Source organism: Thalia democratica, chromosome 7, assembly GCF_965202585.1.
Source record: "Thalia democratica chromosome 7, ktThaDemo2.hap1.1, whole genome shotgun sequence".
In the NCBI taxonomy this organism is placed as follows: Eukaryota; Metazoa; Chordata; class Thaliacea; order Salpida; family Salpidae; genus Thalia; species Thalia democratica.
The window spans coordinates 39,225,358-39,244,975 of record NC_139171.1 but is presented as its reverse complement, the minus strand read 5'-3'; the positions used below and the strand labels follow the sequence as shown (position 1 = coordinate 39,244,975).

General features: G+C 27.5%; 1 protein-coding gene across 1 annotated transcript; it reads right to left on the bottom strand.

Annotated features, from left to right (window-relative positions):
• Positions 1 to 723: 723 nt before the first annotated feature.
• On the bottom strand, positions 724 to 3,765 carry LOC145841358 (BAG family molecular chaperone regulator 1-like). The gene is made up of 2 exons (XM_082948719.1): positions 3,612 to 3,765; positions 724 to 1,088 (listed from the first exon to the last, which is right to left on the bottom strand). The coding sequence occupies exons 1-2, from the start codon at positions 3,763 to 3,765 to the stop codon at positions 724 to 726; spliced, it is 519 nt and encodes a 172-aa protein (XP_082804845.1).
• Between the last annotated feature and the right edge of the window lie 15,853 nt (positions 3,766 to 19,618).

The window sequence follows — 19,618 nt, the reverse complement described above, 5'->3', positions numbered from 1 at the left end:
ATGCTTTAGCATACTACAAAATCTATAAATTCTTCTTCTGAGTTTTTTTTTCAATGCATTTTTTTATTATTGATAAGTACAGCTTTAACAAAAAGGAGGATAGACACTATTTCCAAATTGCTGATTATGTTTTTATAACAAAAATGATGGCCTAAATAAAAAATCTTTAGTGATATTGGGGTAAAGATCTTTTAATTCAAACCTTAAAAACCAATCTTAGAAAATAATTTCTTAATTAAAGAAAAAAATTCTCGAAGCGGGTCACTTAAAAAAAAATTATTAGAAACACTAACAAAACTAGTTTGTATATTTACAAACATAAAACTATCACATTCTCTTGTGAATAAAACAAACTAATGTTACACAAATATTTTCGTTTATTTGATAAACGTTTTCAAACATAAAACTGGTTATTAAAAAAATAACTAGTTTAAAATTGCTTACTAGAGTAAAAATTGGATGTTTTATTAAAACAAATTAAAACAACATTGAATTTTAATAATTCATAAATCTTTTAATCTATAAAATTACGTCTAAACTTTAACATAAATGTTAAATAGCAAAATTTAATAATAAATATACCCTTAGGGTGGGCTCCATGTGAAAGATTTAATTTATTAAGTTAATCAACTTATTTCTATATATATATATATAATCGTATAAACTTACTTTAAATAAAGAAAAATTGACTAAAAAATAGAACTTAGTAAAGAGACATAAGAGTTACTCATCAACGGGAATTTTTTCTAACTCACGGTCACATCTATCCAGACATTTGTTTATCTTGACCACGAGTGATTTTCTTCGTATTCTTGCGGCTTGAAAGTTTGCATCAACTTCTATTGAATCCACTGATTCTAAGTGCTTCATTAAATTTTCTGATGCGTTTAAAAATTTCTTTTTAATTGAATCAAAAATTTTTGAGGAGCTTTCGCCGTTGAAGCCTTTTAAAACGCTATCTAATTGAGGTAATAAGTCGTCAATTTTCAAAATAATGACTTCTACCTTCTTGTCAATTTCACCTATTCTGCTAAACACTTTCTGCTCATCAATGTTGTTTTCTCGGTTTATAACCATCAACTTAGAACCTTTAAAATAATTTATGTATTGTGTCTTATACTAACGAACGTAACTTAATCATTAAAAATTGCATAGTAATAAAAAATATTAAAAATCTATTTAAGTAGTTTTTTCTAACATATTTTGTAATAGTTTTTGTTTAGTGTCTTAACAGGCAAAAGTTTTTAAGATGTTAGAACCACTGCTTTATGATACTGATATTTTCATAATAAATTTACAGAATTAAAACTAAGCAAAAGAAAACAAAAAAAACTAAAATTAAAACGCTATTAAATAACAAAAAGAACCAGTAACCTTGCCTAATTATAATTAAAGAAATTATTTATATCTTTTAATAGCTTTATATATGTCTATAAAAAATATTTAATATATATATATATATATATGTTTTATAGACAAATATATTGAATTTATAGACTTTATATTTTTTTATGTATATTAGTGTTGCCTTTTTTTCTAGCAAAAAGCCAGCCTCAGTTTGTGCATAAGTTGTATAAAAAGTAATGTTAGTCAAAACTAAACATATTTACTATAAATAAAGCTTGATTAATTAATTTGTTTATTAACAGAAGTACATAAAATTTACAACAAAAATCAACTACAAGTTTAAGGAATAAACTAACTTCAAAGCAATAATAGCTGGCCTGAAACTTTTTAAATAAATTAAACTTTCTTTAGTTTTTTTTTTCAATCTTCAAACGAACCTCAGTTTTACAAATTACTTGCAAAAATTTCAAACTAGCTTAAGGTTTTCTAAAATAAAAAACTAGCTTTAGTTATCTTGAGTGTATGTTAACCCTGGTATATGTACCTAGAATATCTAATATTATAAATATCATACATTTAGTTTAAAACAATATAGTTAAAACATTAAATCAACAATTTTAAACCTTATTATCCTGAAAAATATAACTAAACAAGGCTAAATATATGTAATAATAACTCAGGGAATAAACTAAGTATTTTATATAATAGCTTTTCATTAAAAGACAAAATTTAAATAAACAAAACATTTTTTAATTAAGTAAGTTGAGCAAAACAACCATATTGTTTTTATTTTTAGAATTATCTAAAATAGTTTTGAAATAAACACAAGCTTTAAAAAATTTCTATAAGTAGAAATCATACAATCATGTACAGAACTTCAGGACTAAATTCAAACTTTAAATTTGGAATTTATGTACTCCAGACTTTAGTTTTAACATTTACAAGCAATGTTTACTGAACTAATAAAATTTGAAAAAGCAAAAACATTAAGCCAAGCATTGCTAATAACAATTTATTTTTGTTTTTGTATTTTTGATGAAGTTTAAATATGAAGTTGCTTAAGTGAAAACAAGAAATTAGTTTAATAAAAAAGTGGGTTCTACTAATTATCAAAGTACTTCTATATGTCTGTAAAATAAAGTAATTTAGTTTAAAAAGTCAATTTAAGATGGCAAAATAAGTTAAACTAAATACAGGGTCACCACTCTTTGATTCAATTAAACTGTTTTAAGTGACCAAAACCATCCTGAGTGATTAAAAAGTGCCCTGAGTGACCTTAAACTACTGAGTCATCCTGAGTTTTTTGTTTTTCAAATCCTTTAAAAAAATTTGCCTGCGGTGCAAACTACTTACACTTAGTGTTTATTTTTCTTTCCAATAATTAAAAAGAAAGGTTGTATGCTTCACTAAACTTATGATATACTGTTTTCTAAGATTCATTAAAAGTTTAAATGGATTTGGATAAAAAAACAAAACTTGTGGATAGTTTTTTGTAACCAATATTTTAAGGGCATAGGGGAGGACCAACATTTATTTTACAAAAATTATCATTAGCTCTTATTTCAAAGCTTAGCCTTAGAGTATATATTAAAGGATAATTTTTATAAAATAAAAAAAAATCAATTAACTTTTGAGATTTCACTATTTTTGTGAAAAAATTTCAATACAACCGTATGGATTCAAAAATTTTCAAGGGCAATTTTTTGGAATTTTGAAAAGTTTACTAAAAATCTATCTCCTCATTCATTTTATTGAAATGTACTTTTTAATATTAAAAACAACTTGTAGGTAGCGAATTAAAAAAAAAAAGTCATTTAAAAAACTTATGACCAAAATTAAAAAAGTATAATTATAAAAAATTTTCTTTGCTTACTTTTTAAAATTTTCTTTTTTCACAAAATGTTTAAATTCTGTTTCTTAAAAGTTGTTTAAAGTTTATTAAAGATTACTCTGAAAAACTTTAATTACAATTGCTCAAAAACTAAAGAAGGAGATAGATTTTTAGTGAAATAGTCAATCTTTGCCCTTTTAGCTTGCTCCTCCCATAAAGAACCTATTGTAGGCTCCAACTTTGATCGCTATACTTGTATAGGTCTTATATCTCAAAAGTTACTTTGAATTTTAAAAGGCAGTAAAGGTAATAAGTAGCTTATCTAATTTTGTAAATAGTAAGACTACTTTTGAATAAAATACTTTACCAGTGTTTGATTAAATGATTAAACATTTATCAATTAATAAATTTTATTTTTATAAAAAATACTAACCGCTTTTAATTTTAAGCTCAGTAAGAGTCTTATCTGGATGTTTTGAAATTGTAACACCCTTAAATATTATTTTCTGCATACCAAGCTCTGCATTTATTTCAGTAGCAATTTTTTGTTGAAGATCAAAGACTGTAGCTTCTTCATCAATTAACATTTTTATTTTTTTTGCTTTCAAAATTAATAATAACTCCATATTTTTCAAAATAAAAAATACTGTTTTTCCAATATTTAACACTAAAATATTTGCAAATTATTAATAAAAGTATTGTATAATTAAATTATCAACATTGTAGTAGCTTTAATTATAAACAATTAAACAACTTTATTACTGTACAAACCATTTGATTGTTATTAAACAAACAACATACAGTCACCAAATAATTTTATATAAGTAAATTTATTCAGTTATGTTTTCTTTTTATATAAGAATATAAAACTAAGATAAATAAAAACTCCATAACTACTTGTACTCAACACCAAGTCTGTGATAGTAGGTTTACAGTAAATGAAGAATCAACTTAAATATATTTTTTAAGGTCCAAAGATAAAAATACTATAATAAGGATATTTATGTTTTTCTATTAATTCTAACTTTTTTTTTCTTCATACAATTTTGCTTATATTTCTTTAGTTAATTGAAAGATTTCAGAATTTATACTATTAACGAATTTACTAGGTATATAAAGCTTTAAAAACTTTTAGTGTATATTCAAAACTTTTCAAGAGTCTGAAAACAATACACAATCAAAAGATACTGTTGACCAGAATTTTTATTCTTATTCCATCTGATAAATAAATAACTCAGGTATGAAATTTTATGTTAAAACAAACAGTTATGAAGTAATTAAAGTTGAAAATTATTTATTTCTGGCAATCTTGCTATTGATTTAGTTATTTTTAATTATTATATATTTTGTAATAGATTTAGCTATTGGTAAAAAACATTATTACAACTGTATTTATTATGAAATATTTTTTATTGAACAACCAGAAAAATAATCTGTAAGAAATTTTACTAATAATGTGTGCAAAAGACTGAATAAAAAAACATTAAAAACCAATCTAAAATAAACTAAAATACCAAAAGTATCAACAAAAAGTATAACCTCAAACGTATCAGGTCCGAACGGCAAACCTGTCCGGGGGTCCAAGTATGCCCCAAACAGATGGCCAAGCTATAGCCAGCAAAGGCCTCAACAAAACAATTATATAAATAATGGTTATTGCAAACTAAGAAACCATCATCAGTATAGGAGGAGACCAAGCAACTACAGAAGAAGATACACATACGAGCTTGATCCTAGAATAACAAATAAATATTATGAAATGTATTAACAAAACTCCGGCTGCTACGAATCTTCTGAAAACAGTGAATCTGGATATGACTCAGATAACAACAATTTATTTTACAACTATGAAGAAAGTATAGATTCCAAACACTATTAGTCTCTAAAGCTTAAATATTGTAAATAATAATTTTTATCAGGCAAGCAACCTTAAAATATTTTTAAATCTATTTAATAATTTTTAGAAAAACAGGATAAAAATTTCAGGAAACACTCATTAGAACGTTTGACTAAATTTCATTAAAATCAATAAACAGTATTCTATATAAATATAAACAAGTGATATAGCAACAAATTTGTTGGTTGTGACTTGTGACATTATGTTGTATTAAAAAATTTTCAAAGATTTATTTAAATTAAAAACTTCTGTTGCTTTAAAGCTTTAGTCTTGTTTGAACAAAAAGCTTAAATAATTAAATTTAATAATTTAAATGTTTTTTGACATTAGTCAATTTAACGGTAAACTTTAAACTTTCTGTAGCTTAAAAACTTTTTTACGCAACCTTCATAAGTTCAATGTGACTAAATGTAAAAAGCTTTCGAACAACAATTTCCAAGTTGTTTATTATTTTTAATAATTAATTTTGAATATTTTAAGTATTTTTTTAAACCAACTATATTAAGAAAAACATTATCAGTTTAAAATAAAATTAAGGTTTGTTAAAGTGTTTTTTAAATTTAATTTATTTTTAAGATTCTATGTAAATCTTAAGATTTTTTTGTTAAACATTTTAATATTTTATGGTTATAAGTTATATAATTTCTTGTGGTGAGAGATTTTAAAGATTTTTTAGTTTTGAAGTTTGTATTATGTGCTTACAAGTGCGAGTAATAATACAGCTGATAAAAAGTTTTCCATTAAGACTTTATAAAATAACAACTCGTTTTGAAAAGTGAAACGGCTTGTGAAAATTTGTTTTAAGTGTAATTTAGGCCAAATTTTAAACCATAAATGAAAAACTTTTTCAAGCTATTTTAAGAACCAAATTAAGTTCAGTAGTGTGTTTTTCTTAAAAAAATACATGATTCACCTAACTAAACTTTGGACTTTTAATTTTTAGGTCAATTTTTACAGCTTTAAATAAAAAACATGTGTAAAATTATTTTAAACACTAAGTTAACTTATTCTCCTAAACCAATATCTTTTTGAACTATAAAACTTAAAATGATTTAATACAAATTCAAGATTGTTGCTAATAAATTACTCAAGTTCGTTTCGTTAAGTGTTGCTTTGAAAGTAGTTTTTAAAGCTAATTGATTTTTTGCTTAGCAAACTGGGAAGACGTAAAAGTTTTACAGTTTGCTAATCACGTTTTTTAAACTCGGGTAATTGAACTTAACTTGTAGCAAATTTTTACGGAAAGCATTTTGCAATATAAGAAAAAATAATGTTGTTTATTTTGCATTATGCATGGAGATTAAAATTATTAACTTTGCCACAGTAGGAATTTAATTGCCTTCACATATTGTTAATGTATCTTTTTATTATTAAAATCGTTTGTTTAAAGCAATAAGTTTAAGAAGTTAATTGAATTATTTTCTAATAAAAAAACGTTAATAGCTTTGAAAACTTAATTTTTTTTGACAATTAAAATTTTAATAACGTCGTTTTTGAACAAAGCTGTTAGCTATTAGATATTAAAAAAATATCAACACTTTTTTTTTCCAAACTAACCCCAAACGACTTTTGAAATATCAGAAGCTAACCTTTTTATCGATATCGCTGTTAATGTTCTTTTATTGCTTGCCTTGTATATATAACAAAAACTTTTGTATTTGATTTTATTGTAAACTAATGGTTGAGCAAGCAATACTATTAGAAAACATGATTATGTTATTTAATAATCATAAAAATTGTAAAGAAATTACAAATTGTCTCTTAACAATGCTAGCAAGCAAGACATTTTTTTATAGTTTATACGAAAGAAACAATACTTGTTCTTGGGCACAGCCTAACGGAGAAAAAACCACACACGTCATCAGATGATTAAAAGACGCGAAACAATGTTTCTGACGTTCGAAGTCACTGGTAGCTATTATACATTACAGATGATGTTACAAAGAGATCAAACCGAGTTGAATTGAGATATTCAACGGACAGAGGTGCTTAGCGCCTAAAAGTGGTCAGATTGGAGAGACGGGCAGAAAATCAGCAGCTGACGGCCGCCGATGGAGTGAACAATTATTAAAATTTCTGACAGACAGTAATATCTACTTTTCACTATTGTATAAGCACTTATAAGAACCAATTTTAACTTAAAAATAATACTATCTAACAATTAATTATTATTCAAAAATTATGCATTAATGTTGGTAAGAAACATTTAAAAATATTGCAAGACCCCACCAAAAGACTTCAATTGAGGACTTTTAGGTGAGAAAATGTAACAAAATATGCATTTTGTTGTATTTTAAATGACCGCCAGGGGGCGTTAGACGATTTTTTATCAAATCACACAATAAAACTTTAACAATGTCTGTTATAATGCTCATTAGCTTCTAGCTTGCGCACTACGCGCAGCTCGATATGTTGTTCGTTATTTTTGTTTTTGGCTCAGTTAGCCATAAGATCGTGCAGAAAGCACGCTAATTTTAAGAACTTAAGACACTGATTGAATTTAAGAACTTTGTTAAGATTGTCATTTTAAAAGAACTTTATGTTTATTTGTATTACTGCATTGTAATGTGCTTAGTTAAGCCATAAGACCGTGCGAGACGCACACGAATTCATTATAAGAACTTTTATATTATTTTCGTCTTATAAGATCTTGATGCTTATTTGCATTATCGTATTATACTGTGCTTAGTTTAGCCATCGTTGTGCATGAAGCACGACATATATTAAGACTCTGAATTATTAGTAGTATTTTTAGTAAGACCTACTTTGTGTTTAAGATTGTGTCATTCAGACACTTTAAGAACATTATTAAGACATTTTAATTTTTAGAATTTGGTGTTTACTTGTTGTGTTTATATTCGCAGTTTTATTTTACTGATAAATTGGCTGCTTTATCATTTCTACTTCCTAATTTTCACATTAACATCACGTTTTCAATAAACTTACTTCATTAAAGAAATTATCAATATTAAGTTTATTACATACTTATTAATTACTAAGCTAAACCTAATGAGTAAGGTAAATTCAGTAAAAACCTTAAGAGCTAAACGCGCTAAGCGTTTAGCACAAAAAAGAGGACTTCCCCCAATTAAAGGTAGTTCCTACTTTAGGCAATTGAGGACTACACATCCACATCTGGTGGCTCACCTGTGCAACTCTCCAGTGGGCATTTAATCACAAGCATTCTTAATTTGATTCAGTGTATTTTTATCATAAAAAAAAAATCTTTCTAGGTTGATTAAATAAACGAACTAATTACAAGAATGACAAAATCTGAAATACAACAAAATATAATGAAAGCTATGTAAATACAATAAGCTTAAATTAAACTTTTATATACAGAAGTTTGAATTGAAAGATGAAGGTTAACTTCTTTAGCAACTGTTTATATTGTTGATATATAAAAGTAAGTAGTTTAGTAAATAACATTTAGTCATATATATGCTAGTAAGCTACAAACAAGCCTATTCTAGCTTTTAAAGATGTGATGAAAAAAAAAATCGCCGGTCTTTTGAAGCAATCGACTTTGCTTTTGCTCGTACAAATTACCAGCTTCAGAAAATACCCTTTCAGATGGAGGTGTCGAAAGATTCTTGCAAATGTGGGTATCATTTCTTGTTTGACTTCCACCATAATAAGACTTTAGATTTCTTAGTTTGTTAAAAGTAAATTTTCTTCAACAAAAAAGAAAACTAAACTTCTGTCTCAATATCTTGATCAACTTATTCCTGTTTGTAGCTTTCGTGAGAGGCTGTACTTGTTTCTGTTTCAAACGTGTAGTAGAACGATAACAAATCATTAGGAACATCATTTATATATAAAATTAAGTTTTTTAACTTAATAAATTAAATTTTTCACACTGAGCCCACCTTGGGGGCTTTATTATTAAAAGGTTTATTTAAAGATGCAAAACTCAAAGGACTCGAGTTTCGTGACTATTCACTCATCAGCTTCAAGACAAGTTTAAAATAAAGCACAAAAAAAATCACCAATGAAAGTTAAATTTTTTTTGCATAAATAGATTATGACGTAATTTTGAAACCATCAAAAATCATGCAAAACGGCTTGTGTTTTTTCTTTTCGACCTTTTTAATTTAATTAATCTACCAATCGACAATAAACTAGCAAAAATTTAATTTTATCTTTATCTCTTTCAATTATCTGTCCAAATATATAGTTACTCACTGAAGTTATATGAATTTTTGCAAGATTTATTGTCGATTGGTAGATTAATTTTTGCACAAGCCGTTTTGCATGATTTTTGATGGTTTCAAAATTATGTCATAATCTATTTATGCAAAAAAATTTTAACTTTCATTGGTGATTTTGTTTTGTGCTTTATTTTAAACTTGTTTTGAAGCTGATGAGTGAATAGTCACGAAACTCGAGTCCTTTGAGTTTTGCATCTTTAAATAAACCTTTATATATACATATATGTCAAAAGTACTGGTCAAAGTATTCACTTTCCCTAGTACCGTCTAATAATCTTAAATCCAATATATATATATATATATATATATATATATATATTTGAAAAGTACGATTTTAAAAATACTGGTACAAATGTTTTGTAAAGCTTTAATTTTTCATAATGCTCTAATCATCAGCCAGTTCAATTCAAAATAAAAAGCACTGTACTAAACATAGATGCAAAAGTTATGCAAATAACAAAAAATAGTATGACGTATTATTGAACTGGCTGATGATTAGAGCTTTATGAAACATATGTACCAGTATTTTAAAAATCGTACTTTTCCAATAAATTATTTAAAAGTCTTTCAAGTGGGCTCTGTAGAAGGTATTCACGTTTGAATAATAAACTTATTTTATATAAATTAGCTTTAAGATTATTAGATGGTACTAGGGAAAGTGAATACTTTGACCAGTCTCACGTTAACTATGCTTTTTTACTTTTAATTTCAACAGCCTTTCAACCTCCTGTTTGAGATTAGGATGTAAAAAGTAAAGTCGATACCGTGGATCTACAACTGTTGTGACTTACAACAAGCTGTTATCTTGAAAGTTTAAAGGGAGCTGTAATTTGTAGTACAAAACCTTCTTTCGAAAACTTCCTCTATGTTTTCTGCCAAGGTAGCTAAGGTTGTAGAACCACTTTGAAATGGTGGACTATTCGCTTGAAAATAAAAAACAAAAGTACAAATCACACTTGACAGCATTGCGTTGTTTCTACTACACTTCTGCTTTACTATGTAAAAAAGTACAAGCAGTTCAATAATGTGGCTGAAAAGTTGCCATTCTCAGCTGTAACAATACAATTGGAATCAAATTTATTGTAAACCACGTAGTACTAGACACTTTTGTTTTAACTTTACTTGTATTTTCAAAGCCAAACTTTTTAGGCTGAAATCACATTTAAAATTATGTAGTTAATGTTCCAGGACCAAGTGCTATTTTTGTCGTTCAATAACCTATGATACGTTTTTTCTTTAAACTTTTGCTTATAAAAAACTAATTCTGAAACTGTCGAAAAAGCAATCTTAATTGATTTGTTTTAATTTTAAAAGGCGCTATAGATCAATAAAGATTTCTATAAAAAATTAATAATTAAGCAAAAACATAATAATCTAGTACGTATAAAACTAAAAGAAGCTGATCGCAGAAAGCTAAGTCTTTCCAACAAACTGGATATCAGCTAGGATCTGGCTGAACCCGAACATTTTTTTTATTCGGATCCGGTAGATCACTATTAAATATACAAAGTTTTTTATGAATAAAAAAACAGATCAATTTACTTGATATAAAAAAAACTAATAACTTTGTCACTGAAACATTTTCAATCGAATTTTTTAAACTAGTTAATGTTACTTTTTCTAGCTTAAAATTAAACTGTGTACAAAAACTATTTTTAAACATGAAAAAGAAATTTTTTAAGAGTTAAAAAAAACTTAATCAAATAGTTTTTGAACCAATATACAAGTATAGATCCGAAACAACTGATATACAATATACATAAAAAATGTTTTTAAAGTATAAAAAACTTAGTATAACTTTGATAAATGTCAAACTTGAACCTTTTGTAATAATTAGTAACAGTAATAAATGGGATTAACTATCATTTCTAACCCGCGATCATTTCTAACCCGACCTTTTTTAACCTGATCATTTCTAACCCGATAACTTCTAACTCGTTCATATCTAACTTGATCATTTTAAACCTGGTTTTTTCTATTCCGATTATATCTGACCCGACAATTTCTAATCCGAAATTTTCTAACTCTATCTTTCTAACCCGATCATTTCTAACCCGATCATATCTAACCCGATCATTTATTACCCGATCACTTCAACCAGGTCATATCTAACCCGGTAAGTAAAAATTTGTTTACTTTAGATTTTTTCAATAAGAATTTAATTTTATTACTAACAATAATAATTTCATTACTTCAATAATATTATCAGTACAATACTCTAATTGTATTGTTATTGTGGAACACGTTCAAAATCCACCCAGTCAATTTCGAGAACCGCTCACCTATCGAGGGTAAGGGTTAGAGGTAACAATGATAGTTGAAGTAAATAAAAAATATATTTTAAAAACAAAAAAAGTTTTTGAAATAAATTAATAAATAAAGAAATTTTCTTTTTTTTAAATCGGGTGGATTTTGAACGCGGGTGGATTTTGATAGTATATAGTTATTGTATAGTGTAGTACTATATTAAATAATTTTTATATCAATATTTTATTGTAATATTTTTATTAATCTACGTCCTTTAACCAAAATTCTAGGGCGTTAAAAATATAATAAACTACTATCATTTTTTTCTTAGTATATTATCTCTTTTTAGTTAACACTTTCTCTTTTTTCTTGTTAAATCTTTTGATTATTTTATAAATCGTTTTCAAAATAATTCAAATTTAAAGATATGGCAGGTGGAATAACACATCATGATATCAAACTCACTCGCTTGACCTTCAGAAAACGTTTATCGTTGTAAAAGGGAGAGTAAAAAAAATATTAAATTTTCTTTATTTTGACTACTACTCATCAATTTTATACGATATAACAACAATTTACAACTTTATCTAAAATTGAAATTGAAGACTAAACAAATTTTTAGCTCTTTTGTTAAGTTTCAGGTTTTGACTTTACATTTTAGAAAATACAAAATATCAACTTTGATTTAGAAGTTATAATTTTTTTTTTAATGTTAATAAAGACCACAGGTGAAAACCTTAAATCTGCTTTTGGTGAAGCTAATAAAATATCAAATAAAATTACTGACTAAGGGAGGTTTTTAAAAAAAAATGCTATCAAAAACTGTGAATTCTGACTAATTTATAAAATACAGATTTAAATTGTAAAAAAGTAATGAAAAAGGCTAGCTTAGACTTATTTGCATAAAATTATATACGGAAATTTTTGGTATGTTTGTTATTTACAGATTCGCAAAACTATATGTTTAAATATATTTATTTTATGGCCTGTTTTTTTTTTGTATAGTGCTTATTCACTTATCCGGACTTAACTTATCCGGACGCTCACTTATCCGGACAGTTTTGGTCAGAAGAAAACTCAAATATTTTTCAATATTAAACACTGACATTTTTGTAGGATACAAATATTAAAGCTTTCATGCTGTAAGAAAAATTTCAGTAATTTTATAAATTCTACAACTTTGCTCATTATTAAGACGTAATATTACCACTAAAGATTACATTCTATCTTTTTTCAGAACTAGTTTAGTTATCCAAAATTTTATTTAGTTATTAAATGATTTTTTAAGTTATTATCGGTCTTAGCCAGAGGACACGCCAGAAAAAGTTTCACAATTTATTAAATTCTTCAATTTTTCTGCTTAAAAACGTTAAAAAACTATATAACAAACGTCTATTCTTTCTTACTTGAGTAAGACTTCCAATAAAAACTAGTTTGTTAGGAGTGATATGTTTCAGTTAAATTGACTTAAAATTTAGTCAAAAATTTTCGTTTATCTTTGTGTCAGTTTTTTTTCTTTGTTAAAAAACTTTTTTTAATAATTTAGAGAGATAAGTTGATATAATTTTTTGTTTTTAAAGATAATTTTAATTCATATTTTCTCTTAAACAAAAGCTATTCTTTCTTTAAAATTAATAGTTAGGGCAGTTGGAATTACAAATGATGAATTTTACTTGCTTGACCCCCAAAAAACGTATATCGTTGCAGAGAGTTAGTAAGTCTGATGTTTTCTACCTTAGAAAAAAAAAACATTAACCTAAAACTTACCTTTTATTATTTATCATTTTATAAAATGTTTATTCACAATTACTATGTATTTGTTTTGACCATAACACTTTTATTATGCATTGCATTATATACAGCTATTGTATTATAATATAAAAAAAAATATTTTTTGTACTTATCCGGAATTTTAGTTATCCGGACACTTTACAAAAAAACCTTGCCCAACGTGTCCGGATAAGTAAATTTGTAAACTGTATGTAAATTTAATCCAATCTATAAAGTCTCCACAAACGCTTATTTTCATTTTCAGTTTTTAATTATTATTGAAGGTCTCATAAGTTATGTTAGTTAAACACTGTTTTATAAATAAGTTCGTAAAATAATTTATTGTAAAAATAAATAAATATATTCAAAACTGAATGTAATGACATTTTTTCTCCAAATTATTCAATTTGCTTTTTATTTTATTTTCTCATGAAATCATTCGAACAAATTATAACAAATTTTTTTTTTAGAATTTTGAGTAGCAAGAAGCCTATTACAAAACTTTGAAGTTTGTTCGTTAAAGCATTTAGAACCAGGGAACTGTAACGGTACAAAAATACCTCAGTTTTTTCGTAACGTCGCTTTCTACCTCAGATCCTTCGCATTTATCAACGTCAAAACAAACCGGATTTATGAACGCCATAAGGCAGAACACTTTGCTGCCGACCGAAACACAACTCATTGACATATTGATGCCGGGCGAAAACTTGAACGTCGCAAACTTTTTACAAACGTCATCGTAAACCTCACATCCCGCTCTGTGGTAGCCGAAGACGTACAATTTGTTCCTGGCTGCGATCAAGCTGTGATACTGCTTGCCGCTCATCATGCTGCACATTGCCGACCACTCATCGCCGACCGCGTCGTACGCCTCGACGCTTTTCATGCTGACCCAGTCAGTATTCGCCCCTCCAGCAACTACAATGTTTCCTTTAAAAACCGCGCATGCCGCACGCGACCTAGCCTCCCTCATTCCGGTCACTTCCGCCCAGCTGCAGTCTCTCGCGTCGAATTTCAGGCAGGAGCCGATCGCGCGGTGGTCCACTTCGCCTCCAAACACGAATATGTGGTCGACAAAGGCGCAAACGCAAACTTCCCGGCGCTCGTCGGGTATTCTTCCCGCCAGCTGCCACTTGTTCGCGGCCGGCGAATATTTTTCAACCGCTTGCGTATCGCCAGAGTAGTCTTGCCCGTTGTCAAACACGTAAACGTGACCTTTAAAAAACACCGCTTTGCCCATTCTTCGAGCCGTTTTCATCGGAGGCAGCCTTTTAAAAAGTTTAATGTTTTTTGCGCTGACTTGGTATGCGCTGAAGAGGGGTGTATTGCCTCCTCTTCTCATGACTCCGCCCAGCACAAGTATGTTGAACTTGTCTTGCGTGCAAAGTCTGCTCGCACAAAACGCCCTTCTCGAGTTGTCTCCAGCATGCAACGCGTCTTTGATGATTTTAACGCAGTCCTTGTGGCCGACAATCGGCGAAGTGCTCTTCAAAATGTGCTCCAGCGCGTGCTTCGAAAGCAACGGCAGCCGAACTTTCAGCAAAAGGTCTTTTGCGAACTCGCCTCCCCTTTCAAAATCTCTTCTCCTAAACCAAGCGTCTGCCGCGTTGAACACTTCGAGTTCCGAGGTAACGTGCAGCTCGGAGCTCGCCAGTATTTTAGCGACGACGAAAAAGTCTAAATCCGTAAATGGCCCGGCCTCGGCGAGCATGGTGAAGCACCGCTGCACAAACTCGAAAGCGTGGCTGGCAACACTTTGCAGCCCGAAAAGTGCGGCCAGCTGGTAAAATTGCAAGACGTTTTTGGTGTTTATTTGCTCCTTGATGCGCTCACTTTCATCGCTTTCCGTCAAAACAAGTTTGTTTGATTTTAGGTATTTCAGGAGTTTGATTTCAGGAGTTGTGTTCTTAGCGTTCGTAGTACCTAAAAATAATTTTTTTAAGTTGACTGTTCACGAATTGTACTTGTGTTAAAACAACATACTTTATTTATTTATAAAATGATTCTGAAAGTATTTTTTGGTTTTTTCTACCAACTTAAGCCTGTGAAAGCTCGAATTTTTATACATAAACATTGTATACCTGTAAGTGCGCCACTATTTAAAGTTTTTGAAGTTCTTCTCTCTAACTTACTTGGGTTACTAACTTTACATCTATTTAAAAATTCATAACCCTTAACGGAAAGTTTTCTTCTTTCGGTAAGTTTTTGACTTTTATCATTAGCACTTTTCTCTAAACCAGTATTTCTTTGAAGAGCTATTTTCTTAGAAGCGGTTTGGTAATTTAAAATTGAGTTTGTTTTCATTTTTGTCTTTGTTTTAAAATTACACTGCAATTTATAACTGTTTACTTTGTAATACTGTTCTAACTACACAAGGCCTTGTTAATTTATCTTAAATGTTTTTGTTGGTGTTTTTAAAAATAAATGAATTAGATACATTATTTTCAAACTAATGAAAGTTTGAAACTTATCAAAAAACTTTCATTACTTTTAGTAAAACATAGCAGTGCCGTCTCTAAGCTTTTTTAAGCGGAGTAGCACGGACCTTAATTTTTTGTAAAAGAACACTTAGCAATTTTTAATAAGGTATTATGTAAAGTTATGTAAGTCTTTACTGCATTTAAACCATAAATTTCTTCAACAAAAACATAATTAAGGTTATTAATATACTGTTAATAATATCTATTTAAACACAAATATTTATTAAGTAAAGTTTCATTTAAGAAGATGAGTTAAAACTATAGTTTTTAAGTTATTTTAAATTCCACAAGTCTTAAGTTAACTAAAAGCTGATCACAAAATTTTAACTACTATAATTTATATACATTGCTTTAATTTTCACTCTTTATAAAATTAATCAATAGATATCATTAGTTTCTAAAAATAAAGTTTAAAGTAATTTAAAATTTTAATTTATTCAAGTAAATTAATATTTTAATTTAATAAAAGTTGAAATAACACAACGACAAAGTTTATTGTTTTAAATGTATAAGTGTTAAAGTATTATCAAAAAATAAGCAACTTTGATTTTAATAAGTCACCAACTTAAAAAAAGTAACGATGAAAAAAGCTGGAAAGACATAAGCTGTTATTAATAAACTATAAGATGCATAACATATAAACTTTCAAAACAGTATTTTTTTTTTTTTAATCTTACGGGTAACTAATTATATACAATCAAACTTAAAAATGTGATATGATAAGAAAACAAAAGTTTACTGTAAGTATGTTTATTTTCTTCAACTAAACTAGCGTACTTTAACAATATTGACATGGCATTTAAAGTTATGAAATTTTTGTTTTCTAGTTCAGAAGAGTGTGTAGTTTGTTTAAATAAATTATTATTTAAAATAAAATCTATATGTAAATTAGCTCAGGGTTTTCTTTATCGTAGGTTATCATTATACATAAACGTAATATTAGACTGAGCCTCTAGTTGGAAATATTATAAATGGGCTCAAACACAAAATGGTGAACAGTAATAACAAGAGTATTGATGTTCAGTTGAGTTTGTTTTGTACGACAAAGGTTTTCTTTGCTGAGCAGCTCATCAGGTACAAATAAATAAACAATGAGCTAAAGTATTTTATTTAAAAGGATAAACTTATAATTGGTATTGAATAGTGATAATAAAATACATTAAGTACTTTTAAGTATTATAAATAATTAGTAGTAAAGTAAAACGTATGTGCTACAGCAAAGTGTATTACAACGTAATTATATTAAAATTACAACGTATTAAATTGAATTAAGCGAATACAACAAAACAAACAAAAAATTTAAAAACTAAATACAATTTAAACTACAAAAACTATATCATAATAATTAAGTTGTATAGAAGACGATTAGAAGTGGGGGCATAAGGCAGGGTCAAATTTGGACAATTTAAATTCGGACAATTCAAATAGTGACAACTAAAATTGTAAAAAAATTAAAGGCCACAACTTAAAAATTATTACATATTTGAGTAAAATGAAAATATATATGTTGGTCTTATTAGTATCTACAAGCCATTATTTCTTTTTTTTTTAGTATTAAATATTTCTTAAGATATTAAAAACATAATTATACTTTAAAACTTGTTTTAGACATATCAAAAAAGTATTTAATATTCTACTAAAAGAAAAAAACGACTTGTAGATATTAAAAAGACCAACAAACATATTTTTTTTCAAATATATATTACTTTTTAAATTGTGATCCTTCATTTTTTTTTTAAATTTGAATATTCGGAATTTGAATTGTTAATTTACCCATACGGCAGCTATCTCTGTTTTTTAACTTAATGATTTACCTTTGTTGAATTTAGCAATGACCACCCTTTTCAATTTGAATGTTGTGCACGTTTCTGGTTTTTGAAGGAGATTGAATAGTTTTTTGTACCTGATGGACCATGAAGTATTACAGCAATCTGAGTTGTTTTTCTTTATGTATGCAGACAACGTTGTATGGGTAGATGTGTTAATATGGAGCTACATTTATGATGCTGGTGTCTTGTCTTGAAAGATACGAATATATAGTTTGTTTTGATGGTAGATTGTAGCTTTTTATATTTCTTTTTAGCAGGTATTTTATACGTGACATTATTCTCACTGGTGGTATAACCAAGGATATTAATAAATTTTTAACGAGTTTAACTAAAGTTTTAAAAGATTAAACACATTTTAGCATGGGCTCTATAGCAAAACAAACTGTAAATGAAATAACACTAAAAAATCATTAAATAGAAAAATATTTTTTTTTTATAAAGTTGAACGAATAAAACTAATAAAAAATTATACTAAGTAAGACAAACTAAAGTAAGGCGCGTTAGATGTTTCAGTGTCAAGGGAATTCAGGGCATAACTTAATACTTTCTCACAAACGGTGTGACGAAAAACAAGCATACAACGTTTTTTGATACCTTTTTGAGTACCACAACCGCCATTTACCTGTGTTGCCCTTTGTAGTTTCAAATTTCAAATGTTTTCTGTGTAATTCCAACTGTTTAGTTCGTTCTTTATAGCGCCTGCGGCTAATATGCAAAACTATTATTTTAGCTTTGTTCCACGTCATGGCACTTTTAATTATTTAATTTCTTGACTAACATAGACTGTGATAACACCCGTTTTTCACTGTCACTACCATCAAAAGTTTTTGAAATCTTTTTATCCAAGTGATAAAACATTCATAAGGCTAAACCAGGCTAGTTTTACTTTATTTTTACTTGACAGCCAACTTTTTAGAAGTTGTTATTAACGTAAAAATTGCTTAAATTGTAAGTTTCAGAGTTTCTTCTATCAATTTTAATAAAGTTTAAAATGAAAAAAAAAAACTATTTGTATTAAGTTTAACACGTTTAAAAGCAGATATAAATGGTTATTTTAGTTAACATTTTTTAAAATCTTAACTTTCTTCAACTTTTTGAAGTTTTCCTTTTTTGTTATAGGGTCATGTGAATTGGAGTATTTATTTTTATTGTCATTTTCTGGTTTGTCATCTGAATTATCTAGAACAAAGTTAGTTATATATGATGAGCATGAAGACATTGAATTTTGTTTCAGTATTTTGATGATATCTAATTCTTTTGTTTTGTACAGAACTTTATCTATAAATCCATATGCCGCAGTAATATTAGTTGACAAACTAAGGTTTTAAGTCTTTATTCACGTCATCTTTTTTTATATAGCTCAGAAATGGTAATATCAAACTTTTTTTTACTGTTCAAAGAAAAATTTAACTAAAAGCAGGGTTGCCAAAAGTTATTTAATTTTTTTTTGATTGAATTGTCAAACTCAAGGTTTTTGGCTACCCTGTAAAATGACTGGTGGTAGCTAGATTTTCCATCTTAGACTAACATACTTTTTGTACAGTTGATGATTTATGTATTCAATTGTTGACGGCTATATGTGACTTCTTTACCATTACAATTAACTTTACCAGGAGCGTGTCTAGGTATTTTAAAACGGAGTAGCACTTTTATTTGTTAGTAAAGTGTTTTCTATGATTATATTTAATACAATAATATATAAAATTATGTAATTGTCTGCCGTTACAGCCCTATATAAATGATGGGTTACTTTCATTAAGAAGCTAAAATGGTCAATAGTATAACTATAGACCATAATTAAATTAAAACCCGAATAAAACTATTAGTTCTGTTGATATTTAAGGTTATTTTATATAAACTAGAAACAGAAAACGAGTGGTTCCATTCTTTTATAACCACAAACAAAACATTAGTGTAAGGAAATTATACTTTATAAATTAATTTGATGAAGATAAAATCTTAAAAAGTTTATTAAACCTGAAAGAAAGATATTTTGAGAACTGTTA

Coding starts and splice junctions, on each gene's coding strand:
- LOC145841358 (XM_082948719.1), bottom strand. CDS start 3,765: ATGTTAATTGATGAAGAAGCTACAGTCTTTGATCTTCAACAAAAAATT. Junction 1,089..3,611: donor TGAGCTTAAAATTAAAAGCG/GTTAGTATTTTT, acceptor ATTATTTTAAAG/GTTCTAAGTTGATGGTTATA.